The sequence below is a fragment of the Alexandromys fortis genome, unplaced genomic scaffold (genome assembly GCF_014885135.2).
Source record: "Alexandromys fortis isolate MF-2015 unplaced genomic scaffold, M_Fortis_MF-2015_v1.1 scaffold_386, whole genome shotgun sequence".
Lineage (NCBI taxonomy): Eukaryota > Metazoa > Chordata > Mammalia > Rodentia > Cricetidae > Alexandromys > Alexandromys fortis.
In genome coordinates, this window is record NW_026068260.1 from 101729 (window position 1) to 129491 (window position 27763).

General features: G+C 41.9%; 1 protein-coding gene across 4 annotated transcripts in view; it reads left to right on the forward strand.

The window, feature by feature from the left end:
* Herc3 (HECT and RLD domain containing E3 ubiquitin protein ligase 3) overlaps window positions 1-27763 on the forward strand; it is a 99171-nt gene that overhangs the window by 37344 nt on the left and 34064 nt on the right. Inside the window, exons 8-19 of one of the 4 annotated variants that reach the window (XM_050131714.1) lie at window positions 1088-1248; window positions 3431-3507; window positions 8421-8545; window positions 10429-10488; window positions 12175-12286; window positions 12621-12810; window positions 14835-14998; window positions 15120-15233; window positions 23786-23809; window positions 23913-24002; window positions 26289-26459; window positions 27556-27699. In XM_050131714.1, the coding sequence (XP_049987671.1) occupies window positions 1088-1248; window positions 3431-3507; window positions 8421-8545; window positions 10429-10488; window positions 12175-12286; window positions 12621-12810; window positions 14835-14998; window positions 15120-15233; window positions 23786-23809; window positions 23913-24002; window positions 26289-26459; window positions 27556-27699 (1432 nt within the window). Of the gene's footprint in view, window positions 1-1087; window positions 1249-3430; window positions 3508-7352; window positions 7483-8420; window positions 8546-10428; window positions 10489-12174; window positions 12287-12620; window positions 12811-13260; window positions 14999-15119; window positions 15234-23785; window positions 23810-23912; window positions 24003-26288; window positions 26460-27555; window positions 27700-27763 lie in introns of those variants that run through there. The other 3 variants (XR_007589990.1, XM_050131715.1, XR_007589991.1) reach the window with 3 other exon arrangements.

A 27763-nucleotide genomic window follows, 5' to 3' on the forward strand; every position in this document is an offset into this window, starting at 1 on the left:
TGTCGTGTTAAGAAATCTCTTTTCGTTTGTATGCTTTATTTATTTATTTTTTTTTATAAGATAGTACTGGTCTGTGTACCCTGTGCTGGCCTCAAACCCTCAAACTCGTCAGTGTGGAATGGAGGCTTCCTCCTGCACTCACCTCCCAAGTGAAGGGATTATTGGCGTGTGTGCCACAGTCACAGCTTTGTTTAAGGAAGTCTCAATTGCATGATCACCTGTGTAGGGAAAGTCAGACTGTAGTAGGCATGGTAAGGAAGGGTTTTAGGTAAGCAGACCAAGAGGAGGGCACAGGGCCTCATGGAATGGAGGGTAAGTAGCAGAGGTGCAGAAGGAATGTGACAGTTCCTTGCTGTAAGGGCTCTGCTTCTCTTCCACCCTAAAGAGAGGATGTGGCAGGTTGTTCATCTCTCTGCATGTTGCCTTCCTCACCAAGATCAGCAGGCGTGTTTGTGACTTCAGCCACAGTCGTCAGTGTTGCCGTCTGCTGTTCAGTTACACGTCTGCCCTGCCATTACCAAGATGCAGATTTGGATCTCCACCAAGGACATTAAAAAGCCAGATTTGCAGTGTGCCTCTGTAACCCCAGTGCTGTGAGAGGCTGAGACAGGCGTATTCCCTAAGCCCACGGGCAAGCCAGCCTAGTTCACCAAGAGACTCTTAAATGGAAGTTTAATGAGAGACTGTGTTTAAAAATAAGGAGAAAATTATTCCTGGCCTACACACCTTCGTACACATGCACAGACTCACACACTAGCAAGTATAACACACACACACACACACACACACACACCAAAGAGAACCATAAAATCAAATTATACAAACCTACTCATAATGCCGTAAGCAAGTTTATGCTTTAGTGTTGGACTAGTTACATAGCTGTCCTGGGTCTTAGCTGTAGGTTAGCCGTGCTTAATTAAGTATCAGAGGTTAAAAGTCTGTTGTTAAAACAAAACAAAAGAACATGGAGAGACTCCCCATGAATCAGTAGGAATTGCTGTGATCTTATGTGAAAGTTAAAAAATCAGATTGCGTGTACATCCGTATCAGTGGAGAGTATGCTAATGAGTCCATTCTTTTCCTGCAGACAGCACACCCTAGCCTTTGTGCCTTCTTCCGGACTCATCTATGCATTTGGCTGTGGAGCGAGAGGTCAGCTAGGGACTGGACACACGTGTAATGTTAAGTGCCCCTCTCCAGTGAAGGGGTATTGGGCTGCCCACAGTGGTCAGCTTTCGGCTAGAGCCGGTAAGAGTGATATTCATTGCAGTTCATTATATTTGTAAGTAGTCATAACTATTATTTTAATATGTGTTTGTTATTTACTTGAACTGTTTTGAAAGGGATAAGCATGAGATGGTTTGTGTGTGTGTTTGGATATTTACTATCAACTCATTTGAGCACTTGCTCTGCACGAAGCTCTGAACAACCATGGGGCTTCCGGGTGTATATCTTATTTCTGTTAGTGGTGCAGGTTAATCTTAAAGTCGTAATTGATTGTTTAACAAATTCCATTACCATGTTAAGCACTAAATAGCGAGCACAAGACTATCGGCTGTCACCCCCTGGTCAGAAGTGAAGGGCTGATCCTTCAAGGACAAAAAAAATTCTAGAGGCAGGATTTGAACCCAGATCTGCCTCACTCAGAAGCCTGTGGGTGCTTGTGCTCTGATTCTGGTGTCCGATGACAATGGGATGAGACTTCTTTCTGAAGATTCTCTTGAAGAGATTGGGCCGGCAGACTATTCGTATTGACCAACTACTTTATCCTGAAACAATGTATCCAGAACTAGACACTGAACTGCCAAGTTATTGAATAGAAATATGATTTAATAATCTAATTTAATTAAAAATTTTAAACTAATAGATTTAGGGCTCAATATGGATTTAAAAATAAGTTATCAGTTTCCTTACTGTATTTGTTTTTGTGAAAAACAGCAAAGAGATTCAATGGCCACATTGGGAAGAGGAACAGTCGAAGGGTCCAGTGACCCCCAAGTTCATCCTCCTTCCTGGATGCTAAGAAATTGAAGGCTTGGGCATAAATAATCTTTGTAAACCTAGCATACAGCACAAAGCTGCTGCTGCAGACCTGTCAGGAACTACTTATGGGACAGATGTGTGTGAGAGCTTAAAATATAAAATAGACGGGACCGTGTGCAATAATCTCCAGCGCAAAAAAATAGCTTGGTGTGTACTTTGTCATTTGTAAATATCTTTCTCTGGGTGTCTTCCTCATACTTGGAATACATGTGCTTAGCAAGTGTGCTCCTGGGTCTGGTAGTGCCCTCCTGTTACACAGAGACATTCAGGATCACAAACCCCGTAGGCAAGCCTGAGCTATGTAATTGTCCTTGGCTCAACCCTTTCCTCCTCCCAGACAATAATAATTGAATCAAGAAACTCAAGCTTAATTTGATACCACAATCTGGCTTGACTTAAGTGGTTATAAATTTCTGCCTGTGTGTTTGACAAGTTGTGTTAGAAATTTTCAAGTTTTTACGCCATATGCTATGGACTTATGGCCCTTGTGGTGATAGGAGACCACGGGGACTATTACAGCTAGAGGAGGGTAGAGCTTTAAGGTTGTGAATGGGAGGATTATGAGGGAGCAGAGCTGTTACCTGCAAGTGTAAAATTCATGTCCAAGGAGACCGATCATTCTAGGAGATTATACTTTATGTGAGAGGAGGGAAGAGTATGGAGTGATGAAGCAGTGTGAGGTACTAGGATTATTAGAAGAAATAAAGCAGTTGCATGGAGAGGCAATCAGTTCAGCCCTGAAATCATATATATATATATATATATATATATATATATACACACACACACACAAGTAACATTAAACAGACTGGGAAGGTTTGTGTTTATTTAGGTGTCTATGTCTTTGCCTATAACAGTAACGAAAAGAGACGATGATTTTAAAGGAGAGGGGCGGGGTGAGCGCAGTGGGTTAGGGGAAGAAATGTAACTGCATTTCAAGTAAATGAAAGAAAGCAATTAGGTGGTCGTAAGAGTGCCCCCTGTGATGGGGTATCTACGTGGGACTGGAGAAAGAGGTCTTTGCATTGCTAGCATCATCCTGAGGGGGATAGAGAGGACCGCGTGCAGATGTATGACTGCTGTGCATATGTTACCGTTTATAGTAGTGCCCGTTTTAGAATCCAGGCCAGTGGCATGATAGAATTAGCATGAGAAACAGAAACAAGGTCAGGGTGAGCTGGCGGGGAGGGTATGGACACTCTTTCGTATATTTATTTTTAACTGAGCTACAAACAGTCCTGGGCAGTGAGCTAGGAGGGAAGGCCTCTAATCTGCACACAGTTAAAGCAGATGAGAAGCCCTTTTGAAGCATACTTTGGAGTATCAGAAGAGAACGGAAGAGAGCAACCTCTGAAAGACAAACTGAATTTATTTATTTATTTGACAGATCGCTTTAAGTACCGTATCGTTAAGCAGATCTTCTCTGGAGGGGACCAGACATTTGTACTTTGCTCCACGTTTGAGGTAAAGTTTTCTTTTGGTTATCACATTTAAAGTGGAATGATGGTAGTCCGTGTTTGTTTTAATGGTTACACAAACACTTTGCAGCTCTTTGTTTCTACTGATTTTATCTTTCTAAAGGAAACAGACTAGGCCTTGGCCTTATCTCCACGCATCTCATTCAGATTGCTCAGTTATCCTGTTCTTAACTCTGTATAGTTCTGATTTTTAGTGGAGAATTAATTGTTTATATCCATATTTGTTCTAAAAGAAATTTAACGGGGGAGGGGGAGGGAAATGGGAGGCAGTGGCGGAGAGGAGGCCGAAATCTTTAATAAATAAATAAATTTAAAAAAAAGAAAAAAAAAGAAATTTAAGGCTATTTTTCCGTTTCTTCATCTTAGGGACCAAATGAATTATAGACGTTTGATGACTTAGTGGGTTTCATACATAATAAAGTACAGAATAAATATATGAGAGATACAAAAAAGTTCAGATCTTCTTTATTATTTATCACCTGCTCTTGATGCCACACCAAGATTTACCATCTCTCGCTCCTTCATCACACTCTCAATTAAGCCACAAAGAACAGCGGCGTACATGGGCGTGGCAGTGCACGCCTGTGACCCTAGTACTCATCTGGTAGAGACAGCAGTTCAAGGCTACCCTTGCCTACGTGGCCCATTTGGGCTAGCCTGAGCTACAAGAGTCGCTGTCTCAAAGAAAAAGAAAGGAAAGAAAGGGGAAAGGGAGAGGAGACAGCACATTTTGCCTTTCAGAGTTGAAGGTCTGGTATAGGTAGGAGAATCTATGGCATTTGTCTAACTTGTTCCTCTCTTCATGGCCAAGGGCAGTCAACTGAAAACACTGCTGCGTTGTGGTTTTCTTCCTTGTTCTTTCTTTCTTGCACTCCTACTTCTATTTAACAAGCCCTGTAGGGGGTCAAGCTCAAGGTAGTCATTAGAAAAGCAGGAGACTTGGTCAGGAAGAAAGCAGAGACCCTTTCTCCATCGCTCTGACCCTGCCATGTTTAAGTCCCGACTTCTGAGTACCATTCTGTGATTCTATACGAAAGGCCCTGGCCAGGCTGGACACTGCAGTTGCTCAGCTGTGTTTCGGGTCAGGAGTCTGCAGAAAGTGTGCATTTTAGCCATCTTTGGGGTGATGTAGACTTGCTGCCTTGGACCTATTTTGGGTTCAGCTTTATAACTTCACAGAGAAATCTTAAAGGAAGTTGAGGTTATGCCTGTTTAAAAAAAAAAAGATAAAAACACAGGGCCTGTTCAGGAACTTCTCTGTTTTCAAGTAGTTGTCTTAATAGGAATTCATTTATGTAAGAAACTAATTCATATTTTTTTTTCTGGGACTTAAACTTAAATCTTAAGTTTCCTTCCTTTAATAAATATACAATATGTTCTGTGTAGCTGAACTTTAATGTAGTAGTAGTGTTCGGTCAGAAAACAACCCACTGATAAAAGGAAGTAAGTTATATGATAGTGCTACTTAGCTAGGAAGTTAAAGTTTCAACTGGTAAGAGGTGTCCCCTTTTTACAGTCTCAAGTTCTCAGTGGAATCTTCCTCCTGCCCACTTTAGAAAGGTAGCCAGACTCCCGTGCAGCTCACCACTGCCCTTTGTCTCAGGATGTAGCTGTGGCACGCCTGTCTTTTCAAGTACAAAGCCATACATATGTATATATTTTATGTCTATGTAACACACACACTACAGATAGTGTGTACACTACAGATACAGAGATTGAAAATTAAATGATTACCTACCTTTTCACTACTTTCGTGTGTGAAGTGTCAGCCAGAAAAATAATGTTTCAGGTTCTTTTGGATTTCACAATATTTGCATATGCAGAAAGTATCTTGGAGATGGAGCCCGTTACACAAGAAACTGACTACAACTCCAGCGCACCGTGGTGGGGCCATATGATATCTTCCCTCATTCTGTACATGAACATGACACGCACTGGAACTCAAACACACTCAAGCCATGTTGTCCCACATCTTAAGTCATTGTTTGCAGAACCATGAAACAGCACAGCACAGCTCAAACCCACCATGAGGGTTGTCACAGGGCATCTTAAATCACGGTGTGTATGAACAAGGCTTCTTGCTGTGGAGTTTTCCATTCCTGGGTCATGTCACTTTTGGAGTTTGAAGCTTTCAGGTTTTGAATGTTCCGCCTGTGCTCACATATCCTTGTGCTGTGTTAGTCAGGGGTTCTGGGTATAAATTATAGCCTCATGATTTCTTTCGCTTGTTGTCAGGGTAGGGCTGAAGGGGGAATGTGGTTGGAATCCCTAGATAGTGTGTTTACTTCAAGCCTGTTATCTGTAATATTTGCCCTCCACTGTATGCGCGCGTGCGCGTGTGTGTGTGTGTGTGTAATTGGATAGTGATATGCTGGTTCCCAGCTTTGGTTATCCATTAGGACCACTTGGGGACTTGGGGGATGCCAAAGCTCAGTACGTGCTGGCAAGTTCTGAAGCACTCAACTGTACTCCCAGGCTTCGATACTTGCTGGTTATGTATAAGCTAAAAAGAAAAACACTGTACTAGGTCAGTGCTTCTCAAATGTCACTGGGCTTTGGACTCTCAAGGGAACCTTGAAAATCCCAGTGACCGACACACATTCCGGGCCAGTGCCAATGTGTGCTCCAGGCCAGTTGAGTTAGACCAACAGCAGGCCCGCTTCCAGCGTCCCCCAGGTGACTCAAAGTGCAGTTTTGATGTTTGCTTCCCATAGCCTTGGAGGATGGCGGGAAATTATGCTTTTCTTGTGTCTGGGTTATTGAATATATAATGAAGAATGAGAAAGACAGTTCGAAGTCTACATGTTTTCTGTAAGTTTGTGTTACCGGCAGTGTGCGTTTGTCCCTTTTTGGAAAGCTGTTCAAGTCTAGTGGTAATAGTGATTTACACCAGGACAGGGGCAAAGGCAGCTGGGTGTGTGTTCAAGTTGTCCATGATGATTTAAGAGTTTCCTTGATGTTTCAGTATTATGTTTGTTCTTTTAGTATATGTCTGTAGTCCTTCTTTATAGAACAGTTATCAAGACCCAGATGATCTGATGAGGGTTGCAGGGCTTTCCTTTCTCTGTATAATGCCAGCTTACAACTGTGGAGTACAACTAGCAAGTTTCACTTGAAAGCTCTATTTTACGTGCAAGAGCAAAGGAGAAAACTGCGTATTCTATGAATTAATGGCTTTGACTGCTTAGATCTTCCTTTTCCTTCCTTTAGAAGGCAGAAAACACTGTCAACTGTTTGTAGTTCTGGATTATAAATAAGTGTGGGAGAAAAAGCTGAAAACAAGAAGGTTTAGCAAATGAAAGTACTTTGAATATTTCTTTAAAATGCCACTAAATGGGTCGGTGAGCCAGCTCAGATAGCAAGTGACTACTAAGTGCGCAGTACGAGTTCTATCCGTGGGACCAACACGGTAGATGGAAAGAACCGGCTCCTGTGAGCTGTGCTCTCACCCTCACACATGAACCATTGCACACGTGCACACACTCATGCACATACGCACAAATTAGTACATCATTGTAATTAAAAAAAATCATTGGGGTTGGAGTGGGAGAGATGGTTCAGTGGTTAAGAACCTTTTGGCTGTTTTTCCAGAGGACACAGGTTCAATTCCCAGCACCCACATGGTCATTGATAACCTCGCAACTCCAGTTCCAGGGGATCCAGTGCCTTCTTCTGGTCTCTGTGGGCAATGGGCATGCTGACAAAACACGCATGCATACAAAAAAATCAATTTAAAAATAGGTATCACTAAAGAAAGGATGTACAGTGTGGACAGTGTTTGGGATTTTCAAAGCTATTATTAACATCCTTTTTGATACTTTCTTTCATAAGTTTGTAGGTATATACTTGAAGCCAGAAATTAAGAGTCACTGGGGCTGAGGAGATGGCTCAGTAGTGAAAATGCTTGCCCTGCAAGTGTGCGGACAAGAGTTCAGATCCCCAGAACCCTTGTAAAAGCCAGGTGGGTGTGGCATTAATCCCATCATTGGGAGGTGGAGACAGAGGCTCCCTGGAGCAAGCAGGCTAGCTAGACTAGCCAAGTGGTGAGCTCTAGGTTTACCTGAGAGACCTTGTTTCCAGGCGGAGAACAATCAAGGAAGAGTGACCAAGTCAACCTCTGGTGAACACATGGTTGTACTTGAATATGTGTGCACACCTTGTACATATACCCGCACATGTGAAAACACAGAGGGCATGCACTGCACACACAAGCAGTAAAAAGTCATGTGACACTAATTTTTCAGAAATTCTTACACTATAGATTTATAACTAAATTCTTTTTTTTTTTTTTTAAAAAAAACTTATTTAAGCAGAGTTTTAGGTAGCTTAGGTTGGCCTTGCGAACTCACTATGTAGCTGGGGATGGTCTTGAACTATTGATTCTCCTCCCTCTTCTCACCTCCCAAGCGCTGGGATTACAGGCATGTACCATCATGTCTGGCTTAAATATTTTATGCTACATTTTATTGGAGTGGAGTGAACAATTATGGCAAGTAACCAATACCTCTGTGGTCTGGTGACTCAGAAAAGTGGTCATTGAGTTGAAATGGACTCTAAAGAACACCTCCTCAAGGGTGAAGGAGACAGGGCTTGATGGAGGGAAATGTTGGGTTTCCGTCACTTGCAAAGGAGGTCTCACACATACAGTCTGGTGTGGTACCCCGAAGTTGAGGCAAGGGAGTGATGTTCTTGTACCGTGGCTACCTGCCACCAAGTCTAATGGAGAGGAGCAATGGCCTAGGGCAGATCCCCATGGATGCAGTAGTGGGCACATGTGTCTGCTCCAAGGGAGAGCCACCAGTGCCTTCAGTTCATGAAGGACAATGTGGAGACCATTGGGGAAGGAGACCAGAAGAGATCCGTGTCTATTGTTTCTCTTTTCTCTTGTTATTTCTCCAGAATTCTTCTCCTGCTGTTGACTTCAGGACTGTGAACCAAGCACATTATACCAACTTGATAAATGACGAAACCATTGCACTTTGGAGACAAAAACTCTCAGAACACAACAACGCAAATACAATCAAGTATGTAATTGCTGTCTGCTTTCATTTTGCTTCTTCCAAAGCTCACTGGAATTTTCTAGCTTCGTGGCTGATATTCTTCTCTGCACCTACAGAAGTTGTGAATATGAGTGGAGTTTTGCATTTATGGAATCATTCTTGTAAATTTATTCGGGGCCTCATCTCATTAGCAACCCCCATTAACACAGTGATTTGCACACCAATTCTCGTTCCTCAACTTGACTACTCATTGCAAGATCTTTGAAATCCCATGGAGGAAGACCTGGGTTGGTCTCTTTGCTGAGGGCTCTCTGTATTTTGTTGCCTATAGAAAGGGTTTTCTTCACACTGTTATGTCAAGGAATCTTGAATCTTCTAACCCTGGCTGTCCTGTCACTCACTCTGTAGACCAGGCTGACCTCAAACTCACAGAGATCCACCTGCCTCTGCTTCCAGAGTGCTGGGATTAAAGGCCTGTACCACCACCACCTACTAAGAATCTTGAATCTTAATAGCCTTTTATTTTTAACTAATTTCAGTAACTGCAGTTTTGTCATTTAATGCGATTAGTTGAAAATAATTCAAAAGGTGTCTGGCGGAAAGACACATTAAAAACGTGAGACTTTTGTTGAGTGTTAGATTTTAAATGAAAATAGTTTTCTGTACATTTTGTTATAGATTTTTGTTGACTTTGAGCAGCGTTTCCCTGTTTGTCCCATAGTCTCATCCATGAGAACAAATAAATCAATCTATAAGAAATCCGGCTGTCCTGAGAGATGCATGGTGGGTCTTGCTTTATGATCTAGACAGCTGAAGCAAATGCCTAGGCCCGCCCTGCAACAGCTGGAGTCTCCTGTGGCCAGCATGGCTCAGGGGCAGAGACTAGTGGGTAGTGAGGAGTAGTAAGGAAGGCCAAGAGGTCAGGCTGCTGAGCAGTCGGCAGCCGTAAGCATAGGCTTCACCAGTACTTCTGTTTCCTCATAAAACGACGCTAGAGGAGATCACCTCTGAAGAGTTCACCTCATCCAGAGTCTACAGCCAAGAGAAATTACTATGGTCTCTGATTTTTGTTATTGTTGCTTCTTGTTTTTGCTGTGCAGAGACACCATGATCATGGCAACTCTTATAAAAGAAAACATTTAATTGGGTGACTTTCATTTTCAGAGGTTTACTCCATTATCTTCATGGAAGGCGCAGTGGCTTGCAGGCACCCATAGTGTGGGGAAGGAGCTGAGAGTTCTATATCTTGATGCAAAGGCAGTAGAAGGAGTCTGTGTCCCACACTAGGTATAGTCTGAGCATATAAGACCTCAGTTTACCCTCACAGTGACACACTTCTTCCAACAAGGCCACACCTCCTAATAGTGGCCAAGCAGCCCTACACATGAGTCTATGGGGACTATTCCTATTTAAACCATCGTAGTCTCCTCCTAGTCATTTACTTCCGTGGCAGTCCTGGGTCCTCATAAAGCAGGCACTGCTACAGGTTCTGGAGAATTTTGGCAATAGGAGTAAGTCTTTACTCGTCTTTCTTGGATGGTCAGTAGAATAGGAAGACATGGCCCGGTATTTATTAACTAATGTACTTGGGAAACAACAGTTCACTTTTTGTTTTATTTCATTGTTGTTGTTTTAGAAATGGTGGTAAGAGAATGTCCAAGTTTTTTGTTAGAAAAAACTTTTCTGTTATAGGTTTTAGAAGAAATCTACAACCTGTGAGACACTTGTTCTTGTCGAAATGCAGGCGAAACCCTGTCCTCTAAATCTGGTGTGCACCTGCTAGAGGAGTGAAGCTGCCCTCATGGCCTAAGGGCCTGGCTAATCAGATGACTGGCTTGCTGCTGATGCTTTTATAAGTACTGATTTGTAATTCTGAAAGACATCTCTCCCCTTTCTGTCTTACATAGCGGCGTCGTTCAGATACTGTCTTCGGCAGCTTGTTGGAATGGAAGTTTTCTGGAAAAAAAGTAAGTGACCTAGATAGAAGCTCACAACCCCATGTGTCATGTAAATACTTACCAAAGGCTGGGAAACCCTTCTTTTGAATAGTATTTGGTTTTAGTTGAAGGGGGAAAGCTGACATTTGCATACAATTGAAATGTCCACTAATGATGAATTAGGGGACCCCAGGGTGGCCGTGTTTACTCACCCCCACTGGCAGATCTGCAGAGAGCACTGTCCTTCAGGAGATTCCTAAAGTACTGCTCCCCGCATGTGTTTATGATTTGTTCTTAAAATCAGAATTCTCTAAGTTATTCCTGTTGTTTGCTAAGGTAATTTTCATTTCTACCAGGAATGAGAAATGAAGATGTTTTAGGGAGGCTCCATTCAGGGGCTCCTTGGATTTAGGCTCAGCTCTGACCAAAACCAGAGGCAGTAAATAAGATGTCTCTTTTAGCCTTATGTCTTCTGCAGATGCCCGTCAGAAAGCTCATGTTGCAGAGTGGTCTTGCTAAGAGTTCGGAGCTTTGGCGAATTCAGTCCCTGTCATTTCATAGTGTTTTTCAGCCACTGACCAGTTAATGATATGTTAAGACAAGTATGCCAATCAGGTCTCTGTTACTGTAACAAATTCTTGCCATAACTGAAAAGGACATGTGTGCCTACCTTGGGTGTGTTTCAGCATTTTCAGCCAGTGGTCAGGTTGCTACTTTTTTTTTTGGACCAGTAGTGAAGAAATCCATCATAGTAGGAGATTCCAAGTAGAAGCTACTCACCTTATGTTGGTTGCCAGGGAGAAGGTGAAGATCCGGTATTAAAGGGTACCAATCCAGTGACCCTCCCCCCCCCCCACCTTCCTTACATTATGTCTCACCTTCTGAGTGCTTTGCCATCTCCCAGTGATTCTGTAGGCCTTCTACACGCCTTCTACACATTCCATTAAGCAAAGAGTCAAAATGCAAATTATAGCATTGAAGGGGACTAGCAAGAGTGGTTGGGCGCGGGCAGAGGGAGGTGGATGGAGTGGGCATTTCAATGCACAGCATATGCTTATATGAAAATGTCCCTTGTAAAAGAGTACCATGTATAATTAATATACACAGTCAAAAAATATTTTAAGTATAGCAGTTAGACTTCAGTACTCTGTGTGATTTCCCCAGTCTCTCAACGCTTGATTAGTCAAAGTTTTCTTTAATACATTTAAATTAATTCTTTGAAAATTTTATACAAGTGTACAATGTATGTTAGTCATATTAACCCCTGCATCTCCCCAACTCCTTCCAGATCTACCCCTGTCCCCACCCACTCACTCGCCCAATTCGTGCTGCCTACACACAGGGAGACAGGGGCGTTCCTGGAGCATGATTGGGTTGAGCTACCAGGGGCCACACTATTAACGAAAAGCCCCCTTTCTCTGGTAGTAATCAGCTGACAGTAGGATTTGAGCGAGGATTGGGGGTAGCGAGTCCATCCTCACTTCTTGGGGGAGTGCAAACCAAACCGGGGTAAGTGAAAGTGCTGTTAGGCTCATTCTACTGGGGTTTTTATTTCTCCCAAATTAGTGTTCTGTAGTATTTCGTCAACTGGATCGAGTTTAAACTCGCTGAGAATGGATAAGCTAATTAACTACTTACAGTTTTTTATCAGTGTTTGTTTGCTCTTTATTTTCTTTTATTACATATTATGGATTTTTGTTTTTTTTTTTTGTTTAGAATTGATGAGCATTTTAAGACCAGCCCCCAAATCCCCGGGATCGACCTGAACTCCACTCGGGTTTTGTTTGAGAAGCTAATGCACTCCCAGCATGCCATGATCCTGGAACAGGTGTGTCGCTCGCGCCTATAAAACACAGGCTACACGCAAGAGTTCAGCTCTGACGGTAAAAGGGACAGCAAGGTGAAACGGCAGAGTCTCGTACAAGCCTTAATCTTGTGAACATGTTGGGCGCTGGGCTATCTTTTGCTTACCTCTCTAAAGTACCAGATCTCTGGGTGGGAAGCCGGGAGTATGAACCAGAGCCTGGCACCTTCTCTTTGCCCAGTGCCCACTGAGTAAGCAAGACTTGTGAGTTCATCAGATGACTTAGGAATTTGGAGGCGAGTTATTTAAGTCTCAGATACGTTTACATTTCTCACACTTCTTTTTTTCTTTCTTACAGATACTGAACAGCTTTGAAAGTTGCCTCATCCCCCAGTTGTCAAGTTCACCCCCAGATGTGGAAGCGATGAGAATCTATTTAATACTACCGGAGTTTCCCCTGCTTCAGGATTCTAAGTATTACATAACGCTGACTATTCCCCTGGCGATGGCCATTCTTCGGCTGGATACAAATCCTAGCAAAGTATTAGGTAAGTTCATCAAATTTAATACCGCAGGTTTTGGACTTCCGTACTTTGTCTTGTCAACTGACTCTTTGGACTGAGCACTAACCCTCTAGTCAATAGCTTTACCATGTAATTCTTTCTTTGCTGTGGATTTCTAGCTAACCCTGTTTGCAGTTTGGGCGAACTGAACTGTTATTTAACTCAACTTGAGATGATTCATGACAGATTAACCCCAATTTTGAGGTATTTATAATGTTAGGTTATTCAGCATTAACTTATCCCCTCCCACACACACATTTGCTTGCAGTTGTAATGCCTTGAATATTATTATCTTTCTGTCTATCCATCTGCAGTACTGACTTTAGGGGGTGGGACCAAATGGACAGCTTTTGGGATGCAGAGATCTCCAAGAAAGGAGGCACAGAGTGACCTGGTGAGGACTTACGGGATGTTTGTTTTGTTTCTCTTTTTTAGGACAGTTGAGTCCACACTGGTTTTTGCAGGCTCCGGACAGTTTGCTGAGATAGGAACCTTCCGTTGCTCAGCGAGCTGGAGAGGGTCTCTGCTGGAGTAGCACCCGAGACGTTTTTAGTGATCCGGTGCAGAAACCTGTCACCTGGCCTTTTACTTTTGTTCCTTCCCTTGGTAATTTTTTCAGGTGTTTGTCGCGGCTTGGTAGCTTCTGTGGTTCAGATGGCCTGAGTATCCGTGGAGCATGGCTTTCCCTTGAGCAAACAGACCTGCCTCTGGCTTCCCCACTGCTTCCCCTTCACACAAGAGATGAATCCAGAAGTCGTGATGAATGGCTTAGTAATACATTAGGACTTACTGCTTCCCAAGATCAGGGGCTGTTCAGAGCGTGTTTTCTTAGATGTTTCTAACAAATGTAAAATAGAGGGATGGCAGTTTTAAAGACATTTTATCAGACTTTTTAAAGCTTTGGCTTTTTAATTTTTCTTTTTATTTTTCCAGGTCAGATAACAAAACTGAATAGGATTATTCAATTCTGTAATTAATTTATTTCTAACATCTTATAGTTCAAATTTAAGAGAAATTCTCAAAGTAGAGAGAACACAATAGATGTCTGCACATAAATCTAACAGCTATCTATAGTTTGTCTATTTTTTTGTTCTTTCCCCACTTTAGCTTTTTAAAGTTTTTTTTTTATGTTTATGGATATTTCACCTGCATGTATGTCTGTGTACCATGTTCCTGCCTGGTGCCCTAGAGGCCAGAAGAGGGCATCAATCCCCTGGAACTGGAATTTCAGATGGTTGTATGCAGCAGTGTAGGTATTAGGAATAAAACCTGGGTCTGGAAGAGCAGTCAGTGCTCTTAACACCGAGCCGTCTCCTCAGCAGCCGCCCCCCCCCTTTTAATTTTTAGTGAAATATTTTAAGTAAGAAAACCTTATGGATTTCAGTGTGGTTAAGTTCATTTCTGGAGAATCCAGTGATAAAATCCTGCTTGGTTGGATATGAGAAAGTATCGCCTGGAGAGAATATATATCACGGATCTCTTAAACATTAATTATGTCTCATAACAGGAAGGAGTGGTTTCTCTCTTCCCCCAAAACTGAGGTGTCCCTTGCACCCCTGCTACAGAATGTCAGGAGAGGGGTGCTGGAAGGACCAGGGCACATGAATGCTGCTGCAGTAGGTGCAGCCAGCATCCTGCCGTCCAGAGCGTGTGACTGGATCCCATCCAGCCTTGGCACGAACTTTTTCCAGACTAGCCTTCAGCATGAGTCTGAAACGAACAAACAAACAAGCAAGCATAAAAGTCATTTAAGAAAGAAAAAGGAAGGGGGAGATGGCGGTGGGGGAGAAGGAGGAACGAGGAAATAAAGGTATTAAAAGTTTAGGATTTCTTGAACAACTGTTTTCTCCAGACATGTTCCAATGGTTCTTTCTTAAAATCAGTTTTGGGAAACTGTATTGTAGACTAATATTTATCTTCTAACCGTAGGAGCTTTAGCTGTCAGGAAGAAGACATAAGAACACTTGCCTGAGGTTTTGTGTTAAAACATGTCTTCTTTCTTTCTTAAGATAACTGGTGGTCTCAGGCATGCCCAAAATACTTCTTGAAGCTGGTGAACCTCTATAAAAGTGCAGTCGTTTATCTGCTGAGGGGACGGAAGACATTCCTCATCCCTGTGGTCTTCAACAATTACATGACTGCAGCCCTGAAGCTGCTGAAGAAATTATACAAGGTAACCCTCGGGGATGGGGTGGGGGTGGGGGGGCGTGTAGGAGGAAGTGTCCTGCGGGCCTCTCTCTGGGAGACTTCTCACCTCTCTGGTTTCAGTTGTTTTTATCTTCTGCTTTGGGCAGGTAAATCTTAGAGTGAAGCATGTGGAGTATGACACGTTTTACATCCCCGAGATCTCCAGTCTGGTGGACATTCAGGAAGACTACCTCATGTGGTTTTTACATCAAGCAGGGATGGTAAGAGTTCAAGTAAAACATATTTTAAAGCTCTGGCCTTTTTATGTCTTTGTATTTTTTGTTTGTTTTTAAAATGTAAACTTGGCCCATTGTGGAGGACCAAAAATGTGAGCCTACTTCCACCTTGTCTGAAGGTCAGAGAGTTTCAGCTTGCTCAGAGTTGTTGCCATTCCACCACGACCAAAGGTCAGAGAGTTGGAACCTTCTTCTATTCCTTCTGACAAAGGTCCCACCTAGATTTAGAGCAGAGAGTTCTACTCTCTCAAGGTTATTGTCAACGGGTGTGGCTAATATCCAGACCTTGTATTTCACATATAGAGAAGTAGATCTGTTTTCACCTCAAACAAAAATCTAAGGGTCCAACTAAGTTCTTATTCCCATAGGGAGATAACAATGGATTCCATTCAGGAAGTGCTTTGCCTACAGAATGTTTTGATCTAGTGTGTTACCTGTCTTGTTCTAGCAACAGAATGTTTCAGCAGGTAGCCCGCAATCTTCAACTGGTCTGTTCATTTCCTTGTATCATGGTAATGCAGTTTTTTATCTTACTCCTGCCTTTTGAGGTTGGGGTATTTAAGCAAATGGAAATTAAACACGGGTGGTTTTCAGTATTCACTAAAACTCCCTCCTGGTACTATTCTATGCTTCTGTTTTATTATTTTCACTCTATCTTTGTTTTCTTTACTTATTTTTCTAATCCCCAGGCCCCTACTGTGGTTAGTAGTAACCTTGTTGAAGCTGGTCTCTGACAACCCATATACCTTGTCTTTGGCTTTAATGCTGCTGCCACACCTGTCTTTCAATTCACATTTACATTGTTGAAACTTGGAAGTATTTAAGGTAACCCTAAGCATCATCTGGGGCTGGGATATAACTTAGTGGTGAAGTGTGTGCTTAGCATGCTCAGGGCTCTAGGTATGATCCCAGTACTACATTAAAAAGGAAGAAGGGAAGGAAGGAAGATCAAAATATCTAAAGTGGTCAAATTGATAAAAGCAGTGGATTGATGGCAGAGGTGGTCTGCTGACAATGGGAAGTGTGAGTTGTTTTTAAATACATTTTAGGCTCCAGTTTAATAAGATGTGATGGTTCTAGAATTCTGTTGAATAACAGGGTGACCATTTCAGGGGTTATTTTTGTTCTGTGTTTGTAGTATTTTATCTTAAGTGTTTGTGCTTGAGTGTTTTATCTGCATGTATGTTTGTGCACCATGTTCATGCCTGGTGCCTGCAGCCAGGCAAGGGCATTTGATCTGGAAATGGAATTATAGACTGCTGTGAATTGCCATATGATTCCTGAGAGTTGAACCTGGGTCCTCTGCAAGAGCAGCCAGTGCTATTAACTGCTGAGCCATCTCTCCGCTCCCTTGTTTGGTTTCTGAGATAAAATCTCATGTATCCCAGACTAGCTTCAGACTTATTGTATAACCAAAGATGACCTTAGTTGTCTTGCCTCCCCACCTCTTCCCAAGTTCTGGAATTACTAGTATGTACTTCCACACTTGTTCTTTATGCCTTGATGGGTATCCAACTCAGGACTTCATTCAGCCCCTAACTAATGAACTGTGTCACCAGTATATAGACCGAGTTTTCCCACCCCAGCAGCTGCTTCCAAATTGCTACTTTGAGGCTTGTATCACTTATAAATGCTCAGCCAATAGCTCAGGATTATAACTAACTAGCTCTTACAACTTAAATTAACCCGTTTCTATTAACCTACATATTGCCACATGGCTCATGACTTTACCTATCCTTCACCATGTCCTGTTTCCTCTGCGATTGGTTAGCTAGCATGCAAATATTTTAATACTGCTTATTAATACATTTGAAAATAGTGAAGATGTTATACTTTATATTATATACATATTTTTTGAGTCACAAATTAGATATCTGGACATTGATAGATAAACTTGCAGCATTTCTTGGATCTTGGAAGATCTAGCACACAGCTGCCTTCTAGGAGTCACCAGATGTCTGAGTGGAAGAACATCTTTTTATTATTATTAATTTATTTATTAAGTATGGTCTGCCTTCATATGTCCCTGCAGGCCAGAAGAGGGCACCAGATCTCGTTACAGATGGTTGTGAGCCACCATGTGGTTGCTGGGAATTGAACTCAGGACCTTTTTAAGTGCAACCAGTGCCCCTAGCCTCTGAGCCATCTCTCCAGCCTGGAAGAACATCTTTTAGATAAGACTTTTTATAAACCACCATCCCCATTGATTTACCCCTGGTGTTGGGGATCATTTGCTAGTCATTGTTTTCACTCTTCTTACATGATCTGCCCAGACCTTGTAACCACCTCTTCTTGAGGATGGCTTGTATTAGGATGTCCTATATCCCTAACTCAACTCTGATGCTTGACATAGCCTCGAGGTACTGTGGATTCCTGTTTGCTAGCCCCTAGGCATGGAAGGAATTGCTCAGCAGTCTCAGCTGGCGTGGATAATGGAGGGTTTTAGGATTTGTGCACATCTGAATGCCAGAGAAGGTGGCCGTTTGGGCCTTCTCTTTAGTGCAGCTGGTGTAAGAGATGCCCCTGAGGCCAGTCCTTTGCCACTTTCACAGATTCATCCCCACTCTCGGGGTGGGGCAGTTTCCCTGTATGGTTTTTGAGCTGTTTTGTGGCCATCTCCAAGGAAAAGTATTTCCATAAGTGTATTTAACTAAATAAATAGCCAACGTAGTTTTCTTTGTCAGATGATAGATGATCAAAGTAATGGTGGAAATATTTTTTTCTCATGGAAAGTTTAAACATTGGGACACTGGTATTTTTTGTAAGGTTTTGTTTTTGTTTTGAAAAACAAAATACTTTTCAATAGAAAAGTTTTAAAAGAATTGATATTGGAATTTCGACATGGGAGCATCAGTGGACTCTAGTCCTACTTAATTTAGAGATTATGAAAGTTCAGTTTGTGAGTTAGAAAATGTTAGCGACAGAAATGAGTCTAAATGAGTTATTTCCAGTGATTACCTCATCCGCAGGTAGAACACAGAGGCCCAGGGTTTTTCTCTAGCGTGGTGTGCCTGACATTCAGCTCTTCTCATTTCCTTAACTGTTATTATTAGAATGTCAGTGGCCATGACCACAGTAGACGTGCCGAAGTGAATAAGCACAGGTGTTACAAACAGACGTCCTACCGGATCTCAGTCTTCACCTCCGCTTTGGTAAATAAAGCCATTGCTACAAGATAGAAGATTAACTGAAGTTAGTGTGTGACTTTTTATTCTTTCTGTAGAAATTTTTCTATTGTAGAAGGCACAGTGTAATTAGAAATTGAAACTTGTTTCTTGATTTCCTGAAGTATTGATTTAAATACTAATGGCATTTCATATAATATTTATTTTAATCACTTTAAAATAAAAATAGTGAATAATTGGTTTGCTGTATTAATGCTTAACCTGGTACTAGCACAGTGGAGAAGACAAAGCACATGGTCCTTTCTAGAAGAACTGTCTAGGTGTCCTGTGGGAGGTCCCTGCAAATGCTGTGGAGAGGCAACAAAGAAGCTCAGTTCAGCACTGGTTAGCTGGGCTGCTTCCAACTTCTGTAGTCTGACACCAGGGCAATTTGTTTTAGACACACTTAAGTACAGTACAATTTTGGAAAAAAGGTCCCCTGGTAACAATTGTCTCAGCCCCATGTGCATGGTAATACAGCATGGCATGATTGCATCGAAACACTAGCAAGGTACATGTGACCCTGAAGATGGGTTCGATAGCTAAGGGCCTAGGATTTGGTGTGGTCTCTAACCAAGATGGCATACAAGTCAGCAGGCTATAAAGTACATGTGACGTCTCCCCTAAGGATGGGTTTTCTTGATTGAGGAGCAAATTAAAGATGAAGGTCTAGGGATTTGGGTGTGGTCTGGCTCTATAGGTAGCAAAGGTCACCAGGTCATGAATAGCATTTCTGGTTTCTCCAGTACTTATCTGTGAGCACTCACTCACGCCCTCTACTGGTGCGGTAGAACACACCTTTAATCTTTGGAAGGCAGGGGCAGCTAGATCTTTGTGAGTTCAAGACCTGCCTGGTTCATGGAGTGAGTGGAACTATATAGTAATACTTTATCAGCAAGCAAGCAAGCAAGAAAGAAAGAACTGGATTACATTTCCAACTTTGATCTGCTGCTTTTGGCCTTAGTCGGGTAAGTTAATTTCTTTAGGCCTGAGAGTTATGCGGGGCCTCCGCAGTGCTTGGCACATCAGGAGTCTTCAGCGACTGTTTTTCACAAGTAGCTCTTGAACACCTACACATGTCATTACCTTGGCTAGTTGCTAGACTGGAGCACAGCCCGATGTTATCTGCCTCGATGAGTAAAGCACAGACAGGGATGGTTCCGAAGTGCCTGATTTTGTTCCCTTTAAGAAGAAGCAATAGTGGATTATTTTATTTGCTAATAATGTGCCGCAATCCTCGTTTGCAAACTAAAAGGCATACAAACTGAATATCTGAATGTCTCTGTCGGCCCCCGTAGAGGACGGTGCAAGTGTGGCATTCAGTGGTTTGCAAAAGGCCTTCGGAGACAAGATCTGATAAATCGTGGCATCTTGCTGTCTCATAGGCTTTGAAAAATGAGTTTATGCCATAAATGCAATCTGCTGCAGGCAGAGACCTTGAAATACTGTACTGGTACCGTGGAACCTTATGTTTGTGAGACTCATTTCGGCAAATGGGTAGCCCAGGATAAACAGCCGTGTAAGAGGTGATCAATTCAATGGTAAACTCAAAATAGTTTGCTGTGTTAGCCTGAGTATGAGACCTGCTTCTGTGTTCTAGACTTGGTTCTCAGGGCTGGAATCGTCTCTCTAGTGTTTCTCAGTGCAGAGAAATGCTCTGCGGGAGCCTAGGTAGTTTGGATGCTCACCTTACTAGGCCTGGATGGAGGTGGGTTGTCCTTGGACTTCCCACAGGGCAGGGAAACTTGATTGCTCTTTGGGCTAACGAGGGAGGGGGACTTGATTGGGGGACGGGGAGGGAAATGGGAGGCAGTGGTGGGGAAGAATCAGAAATCTTTTTTTTTTTTTTTTTGGTTTTTCGAGACAGGGTTTATCTGTGGCTTTGGAGCCTGTCCTGGAACTAGCTCTTGTAGACCAGGCTGGCCTTGAACTCACAGAGATCTGCCTGCCTCTGCCTCCCGTGTGCTGGGATTAAAGGCATGCGCCACCATCATCCGGCAGAAATCTTTAATGAATAAATAAAAACTAAAAAAAAAAAAAAAAGATCCCTAAAGGAATATAGTTCTAAAGGGTCAATAGAATGGATTTTAGTTATTATTGCTGTTATATGGTTTCATTTAAATATGCATAAACACAAAAGGAAGTGTAGTTCTTATTCATATTATGTACATAAACCAAATTAAATATACACATTAATTAGAAAACATTATAGTCAGTCAAATGCTTAGGACGTTCAGGGACTGAGTGTGGTGAGCTAGTGTGTCTCCCCTCCACCCAAATAAATGTGCCAGCCTTGTAGATAAGGACTGCAGCCACCAGGCCTGGCTTGAGCCTCTCGCAGGCCTTCAGGGATGACTCAGCTCCTTCTCTTGCTGCTGTTCAATCTTCTTCATGCAGCAAGCTAGGGAAAGTATTGGCTTTTTCCTTAGTAAACACAGTATCTACCAGGCAAAAAAAAGAAAAAAAAGAAAAAAGAAAAAATCCCTTTCTTTTCTCACTGTGCTTGCACAGCTGAACGTTTACAGCCCACCCGTGCAGTTATTAACAGATAGGTGTAAATTGGGCAATAGCACACCATAAGAAGAGCTCGTTCAGAGTGTGGTTTTATTTCGCTTAGAAAATCATTTAAGAACACAGGACATTCTAGGAGACATTAAAGCAACAGCAGTATACCTCTAAGCATGGATAATTTGTTCATTGTTTTTCTTTGACAGCTGTTGCAGATGAAGATGCTCTTTATTGCTGGCTTTTGTGTTTCTGTTACTAATATTTATTACATAACTGTCATGAACATACCACGCTGGAAATATAGATGGATATGTTTGTGTTTTACCAGCATATTGGTTTATTAAATAACAATAAATTCACATTTATTGGTTATTTTCCACATCGCTGTGACTGAATGCCTGAAAAAAGCAAGTTAGAGTTCACAGATGCAGTCCATCATGGTGGCCAAGGAAGGCAGCTGGAGCAGCAGGGTCCACCGCATCTTTCAGGAATTCAGTCATAGATTTCTCTCTCTTTCTATCTCTCTTTTGACATGTTTTTTAAGGGACTCTATTGCTTTCATAAAGTCAATTTTTTCCACTTCTTCTGTGTTAGGGTGTTCAAATCTTTCTGTTGTAAGATCTTTGGGATCTGGTGTTTTCATGTTGTTTTTCTGATTAATGGGTGATGTTCTGCCTTGGCACCTGCCCATCTCCTCCTTTCAATGCTATCTAATTGGTTTTTAAAATCAGATCAGGTTTCTCTGCTGGCCAGAGGCTTCTCTTACTAATTGCCCTCGCTCTGTTTCCTGGCTCCTGCCGGGGGACAAGAACCCTCTCACCCCTCAGAAGGGTTTTCTGGAACAGGACCCGGCTCCCCGTTTGCCAGGGCCCTCGCCAACCAAAGGCCTGCCTCTTTGATTTAATTGTAGTGGGGGCCACCGCGCCAGTCCCCTCTCTCTCTATCTCTCTTTTGAGATAGGGTCTTTGTACATATCAGAGAATGACCTTGAGCTCATATGCACCCCTGCTGTATCTACCGCTGAGTGCCAGGATTGTAAGCAGGCACCACCACACTGTTTATGTAATGCCGGGCATCAAACTCAAGGCTTTATATGTGCAAGGCTGCACTCTACTAGCTGAGCTATACCCCTGCTCTGACATTTTCATTTTTTTTTTATCCTGGTACGACCTCACCCCAAAGAATGATGACCTACTTCCAGGGTGGGTCATTTTCCCTTTTGACACCATTACCAATATATCCAAAGGTCTGCCTTTCTGAAGATTGTAAATTGACCAAAGGAGCTAGCTGTCACATGATAGCTGACCATTAGCAAATTACAAGATTTTTTTTCCCTCTAGTCTTCATTACTAGTATTACTTGTGAAATCCCAGATTATATTTTACACAGTTTTCATGCAAGTTACATAATGGCTACAAAAGAGTTCAAGAAGTCACAGAGCTCAGAGGCCTTCAGGTCAGAGGACTGTATTACAAGCGCTTCCAATGCTGCTGAACCCATCTGGATTGCTGCTGGAGGCCAGCAGAACTGAGACCCAGACATAGGTCTCAGAATAAGTCATAGCAGCAAGCCCAGCTGAAGGGCTGTGGGATCATCAGAGTGAGGCACAGGGCCTGGTCCAGATAGAGGGGTAAACAGACAGATGGACAGATGATTGGATGGACAGAGAGCAACTCAAAATAGGCCCTGGCCGAGCTGAGCCGAAGCCCCAGGAATAGCCGGTAGCTCTCTGCCCGCGAGTCCCTTAGAGCTTTCACAGGGTGCTTGCTCAGTGAGTGGGACCCTACACTGTATTATTAGATAACCTTTCTGTGGGGCCCAGGTAAATACGCTGTACTTTTGTTGGTCTGTCATGTTAGATAAGTTCTAGGGCCTGGTTTTGGCGCATATGGTTTTATTCCATGATGTGCTCGTGCTAATAACCTGTGTTGTTAGATGTTGTCTACTTGTGTAAGTCATTTATCAGTCTACACTTTATGATCTGTGCCAGACAGGTGGTGGCATGTACTTGCACGTAAACTGCAGCTTCATTGTCATCCCGCCTTGTGTTTACACTCAGAATGAAGCCAGCCAGTGCTTTGTGAAATGGACTCCCCTAGGCAAGACGCCATGGGTAGGGCACTGTTGCCTACCGGGTGGAGGAACTCAGTGCAGTGTACAACCTGATCTCCACAAACAACCCATTTTTTTTCCCAGAAGTTTTCCTTATTTTTCCTGACATAAAAACTGTCATGTACCTGTTACATGCACTCATTTGTGGCTGAATTTGTGTACTATAACTTTTCTCACAATGAAAATCATAGGATCAGCCTCAAAGTCATAGAGCAACATTTATGGGGAAAATATTTACCTAGTGTGAGTATTACTGTTTGCTTTTCTAAGCATGTGTGCAGGAGATGGAGAAAGTGTTACTGGTACTGCAGGCTAAGCTGCCCTCGTCTGGAATCCACGTGGTAGCCTCACATTTGCCATGTAGTCCAGGCTGGCCTTCAGCTGGCCTTCTCCCACCTGAGCCGCACAGCTGCTAGGCATGTGCCACTCTGCCAGCTGGAGTTCCATTTCTTACAGGGAGAATTCAATCAATTCTCTGAATTATGAAGACTCAGTAAAGGACCTTGAAAATCTTTTATGTTTTTAAGAATTTTTGCTTTTAATATTTTTGCTCTTTTTTTGAGTCTGTGTTCATCCAAACAACTTTTTTTTTTCTTATCAAAACATTGTCAACTATTGAAACATTACTAGGTTGATGACTGAAAATCCAGATAATGTAAAAAGATTTGTTATAATATAGTTTCTATTTGGGGGGTTAAAATTATGCTTTTATAGTTCAAGTAAGAGTATTTTCTTTTTGTTTTTTTTGCACAGAAGGCTAGACCATCCATCATGCAGGTAATTGGTGCTTTTCCTTTTTTTTTTTTTTTTAACATACTGATGTATCTCCAGTGTTGTCTGTAGAGTTCTGTAACAATACCAATGACATGTTTTCTTCTAGGATACTGTGACCCTTTGTGCCTATCCTTTCATCTTTGATGCCCGAGCCAAGACCAAAATGCTGCAGACCGATGCGGAGTTACAGATGCAGGTAGCGCTTTCAGGGTCATTTCCTCCTTTGACTTCTTGTCGTTGTTCACATCCAATTATTTTTTGTGTCTACAACTCTCAGGTCACCGTCTGTTCACCGAGGAAAGTCAGGGCAGGAACTCGTAGCAGGAACTGGAACAGAGATCATGGAGGCACACTGCTTACTGGTTTGTAGTAAAGACCCAGGACCACCTGCCCAAGGATGGTACCATCCGCAGTAGGCAGGGCCCGCCCCACATCATCAAAATGCTTCAGACATGGCCATAAGCCAATATGATAGAAGCAATTGCAGTTGAGGCTCCCTCTTCCCAGGTGACTCTAGTTTATGTCAAATAAACAAAGAAACAAATAAACAACAAACAGCAACCAAAAAAAACCTAGTATAAGATATTCCTGTGGAATGTATAGTTGACAAGGAATTTTCTCTCATTTCTTTCAGCTATTTTTTTAAGGTTTTATTTATTTTAATTTTATGTATATATGAGTATTTGCCTGGATGTGTGTCTCTGCACCACATGCATGCATGGTGCCCAATGAGACCAGAAGAGCGTATCAGATCCTCTGGGACTGGAGTCAAGCAGATGCTGGGGATTAAACATGGGTCCCCTGGAAGAGCAACCCATGCTCTTAACCAGAGCCATGCCCCTAGTCCCTTTGCTGTTGGCTGGTTGTTGCTTTGCTGTGTGAAAGCCTTTTTCATGCAGTTCAATCAGTTAATGCTTATTTTTTGTGAAAGCTGTTGGTAGTGTCTCCATTTTGAAGTATTTTTTTTTAACCTACCTTTCCTCTAGTATGTTTCAAGTCTTATGTTAAAGTTACTTTGATCTATTTTGAGTTGATTTTTGTATAGGGATGAGCAATTCAGATCTAGGTTTTTTTTTCTTTTCTTTCTGTGTGAATAATCCAACTTTCCCAATACCATTTGAATAGGCTGTGTCTTTTCTAATGTATGTTTTTGACATCTTTGTCTAAAGTGAGGAGTCTGTAGCTCTGTAGGTATATTTTGGTAATCTGAAATATTTTTCTTCATTCTTCTGCACAAACTATGTCAAATCATACAGTTATAGGGTTATTTAATATGCAATATGTAAACTATTAATATTATAGAAAATAAAATGTGATTCTGAAAAATAATTTTGATATAGGTTATATTGATTCTCTGTATTGCTTTTGGGAGAATGGTTGGTTTGCCCTGTCAATTCTGTCTATCTTCTGGGGTAGTTTTTTATTCTTTCTCCCCCATCTTTCTTCTTACCTTCTGTGTGGAGTTTCTTTCTCGGCTAGTTTCCAGGCCAGTGTATAGTCAAGCTTACTTTGAAATCTTGGCTTTTTTATAGGCCCCTGTTGCTAAGATTACAGGTGTGTACCATGATGCCAGCAGGTTCAGTAATGTTATGTTCAATGTATATTTATGTAGACTTGGAGTGCTAGCTATTTTCTGTTTCTGCCAATTAGTAAACACTTGAGGCTTTGTGGACCATGTCTTCATTAAGAACCATTTAACTCTTTTGTAGACGGCAGCCTCAGAAACATGGAGTTAAACAAACCTAAGAACACCCAAACAACCCCAAATAAAAGCAAAAATTTATGTATATTTAAAAACTTGAATTTTATATAACTTTTTATATTTTAAATATTACCCCTCAACCATTTAAAAAGATAACAAGAGTTATGCAAAACCAGGCCCTAGACTGAGCAAAAGGGAATAATCATGGAAATTGGTGGTCTTTAATGAATGCAAAAAGATTTGTTTAATAGTTTAATTTACTGTGTATTTTATTATAAAATATAATTTATTTTATTTGAATGCATATAGAGACATTAGTGAATTAGCAATTCAGATCTACTAAGCCCTCTTGTTAATGGATATGTCTTTATTTGACTTTCTGTCTCTTCATTTCTTTTTCTCTTTCTTCAGTTTTGTGTCTGCCTATATGTATATCTGCTTTCGTATGAATCTAGCTATGATATTGTTGAGTTACAGGTTTTCTAGTGAAATGGACACTTTTGACAGTGGCTGTTGGTTCCTTTTTCTGCTATTTTGAGAATAATTCTTCAAGTCTATTGTTACTTTATTCTTAATGAGTTGAAATCACTTTATTGGGCCTAGTTAATTTGATCATATGACTCATAAACTATTTCATCTAATCTTGTTGAGTCCATATTAGAAAGGTTTATGTGGCCTGTAAAAGAAAAGGAAAAAATGGAAAGGCAGTCAGCCATCTCTGGTTCAGAGACTCTCCAGGCGGTGCACTATACTCAAAATACTTTGGTTGTTCTATTCCAGGTGGCAGTCAATGGAGCCAACCTGCAGAATGTCTTCATGCTTCTCACCCTGGAGCCTCTGCTGGCCAGAAGCCCCTTCCTGGTCCTTCATGTCCGCAGGAACCACCTTGTTGGAGATGCCCTGAGAGAGCTGAGCATCCATTCTGACATTGATCTGAAGAAACCTCTCAAAGTGAGCCCCTTCAGTTTTCCCTTTTGTGCCCTTGTGAGCACATGGCAGCAAAGATCTCACTGAGTAGAGAGGGCAGCCACTCATCATTGGTTTCAACCTTCTTACAAGAATCTAATCACCTCCTTTTGTCCAATCACCAGAAAGAGCATTTCATTGGAATATCAGACCAAATGTCAGTGGGTTGTTGAGAGATTCTTGGGCTCTGCTTCTGCTGTAGTCTATCAAAACAGTCGTGTAAGATACATATGAAGTTATATAACTTTGACAAAATACAGTAATTAAGAGCTCACCAAGGAAGATTAGGATGTCTAGGATTTAAGAGACAGAATGAAAAACGGAGAGATGAAAAGGTGAAGTCATCTACGAAGCTGTTGGCCCACTAGTAGGCAAGATTAGCGATATGTGACTAGTGACAAAATATTGCTTCCCATAGACTGTGCATTAGTGCATGAGACTGCTTGCTGTACTCTAGGCTCTGTGTGAAACTTTACAGCAGGTACCCTGAGGAATAGATAATAAATTACTTGAAGATGTTTAAAATGAAATGACTTGTATCTCTGTTGCAAGTCACCTCATAAATGCTGGTTTCAGAACCGCAGTCTGCAACAGGTTGAACCCGTTCTCTCACATTGTCACCTTCTCCAGAATGTCCTCACAAGGACACATGCTCACGACTCTCATCCCTGCTCATCAGGAGGCCAGAGTTGGAGAGTGGGAAGGTCACAGCCATTCCTGACAATCTGGAGAGATTTTATCTCAGAATAAAGTGTAACTAGGACTAGACGTGTAGCTCAGTGGGAAAGCATGTGATTCACTTGTGTGTGTCCCAGGGAAAGAACATTTGCTTCCCTTGTGTGCAGCTCCTGTTCAACTACTAGAGCCACACACACACACACACACACAAATAAATTTGAAAAAAAACCCTTAAAATTTTACCAGTCTATCTGGTTGTTCTCCCTAGAACTTCTGGCTTTTATTACACACAGCCGCTGCTTACAGTTTGTTATTGAGATGGTGCTCTTGCTTGGTAGCATAGCTGCATCTTTGGCTGAACATTGCTTTCCTTGAAGTATTCATTGTGTTTTTATGTTCCCAGGTGATCTTCGATGGGGAAGAAGCAGTAGATGCTGGTGGAGTTACAAAGGAGTTCTTTCTTTTGCTGTTAAAAGAACTTTTGAATCCCATTTATGGGATGTTCACCTACTATCAAGAGTCACATCTCTTGTGGTTTTCAGATACAGTAAGTTCATAATGTCACAATTGAGTACCCTGTTTGTACTAGACTTCCTGTTTGTTGTCAGACT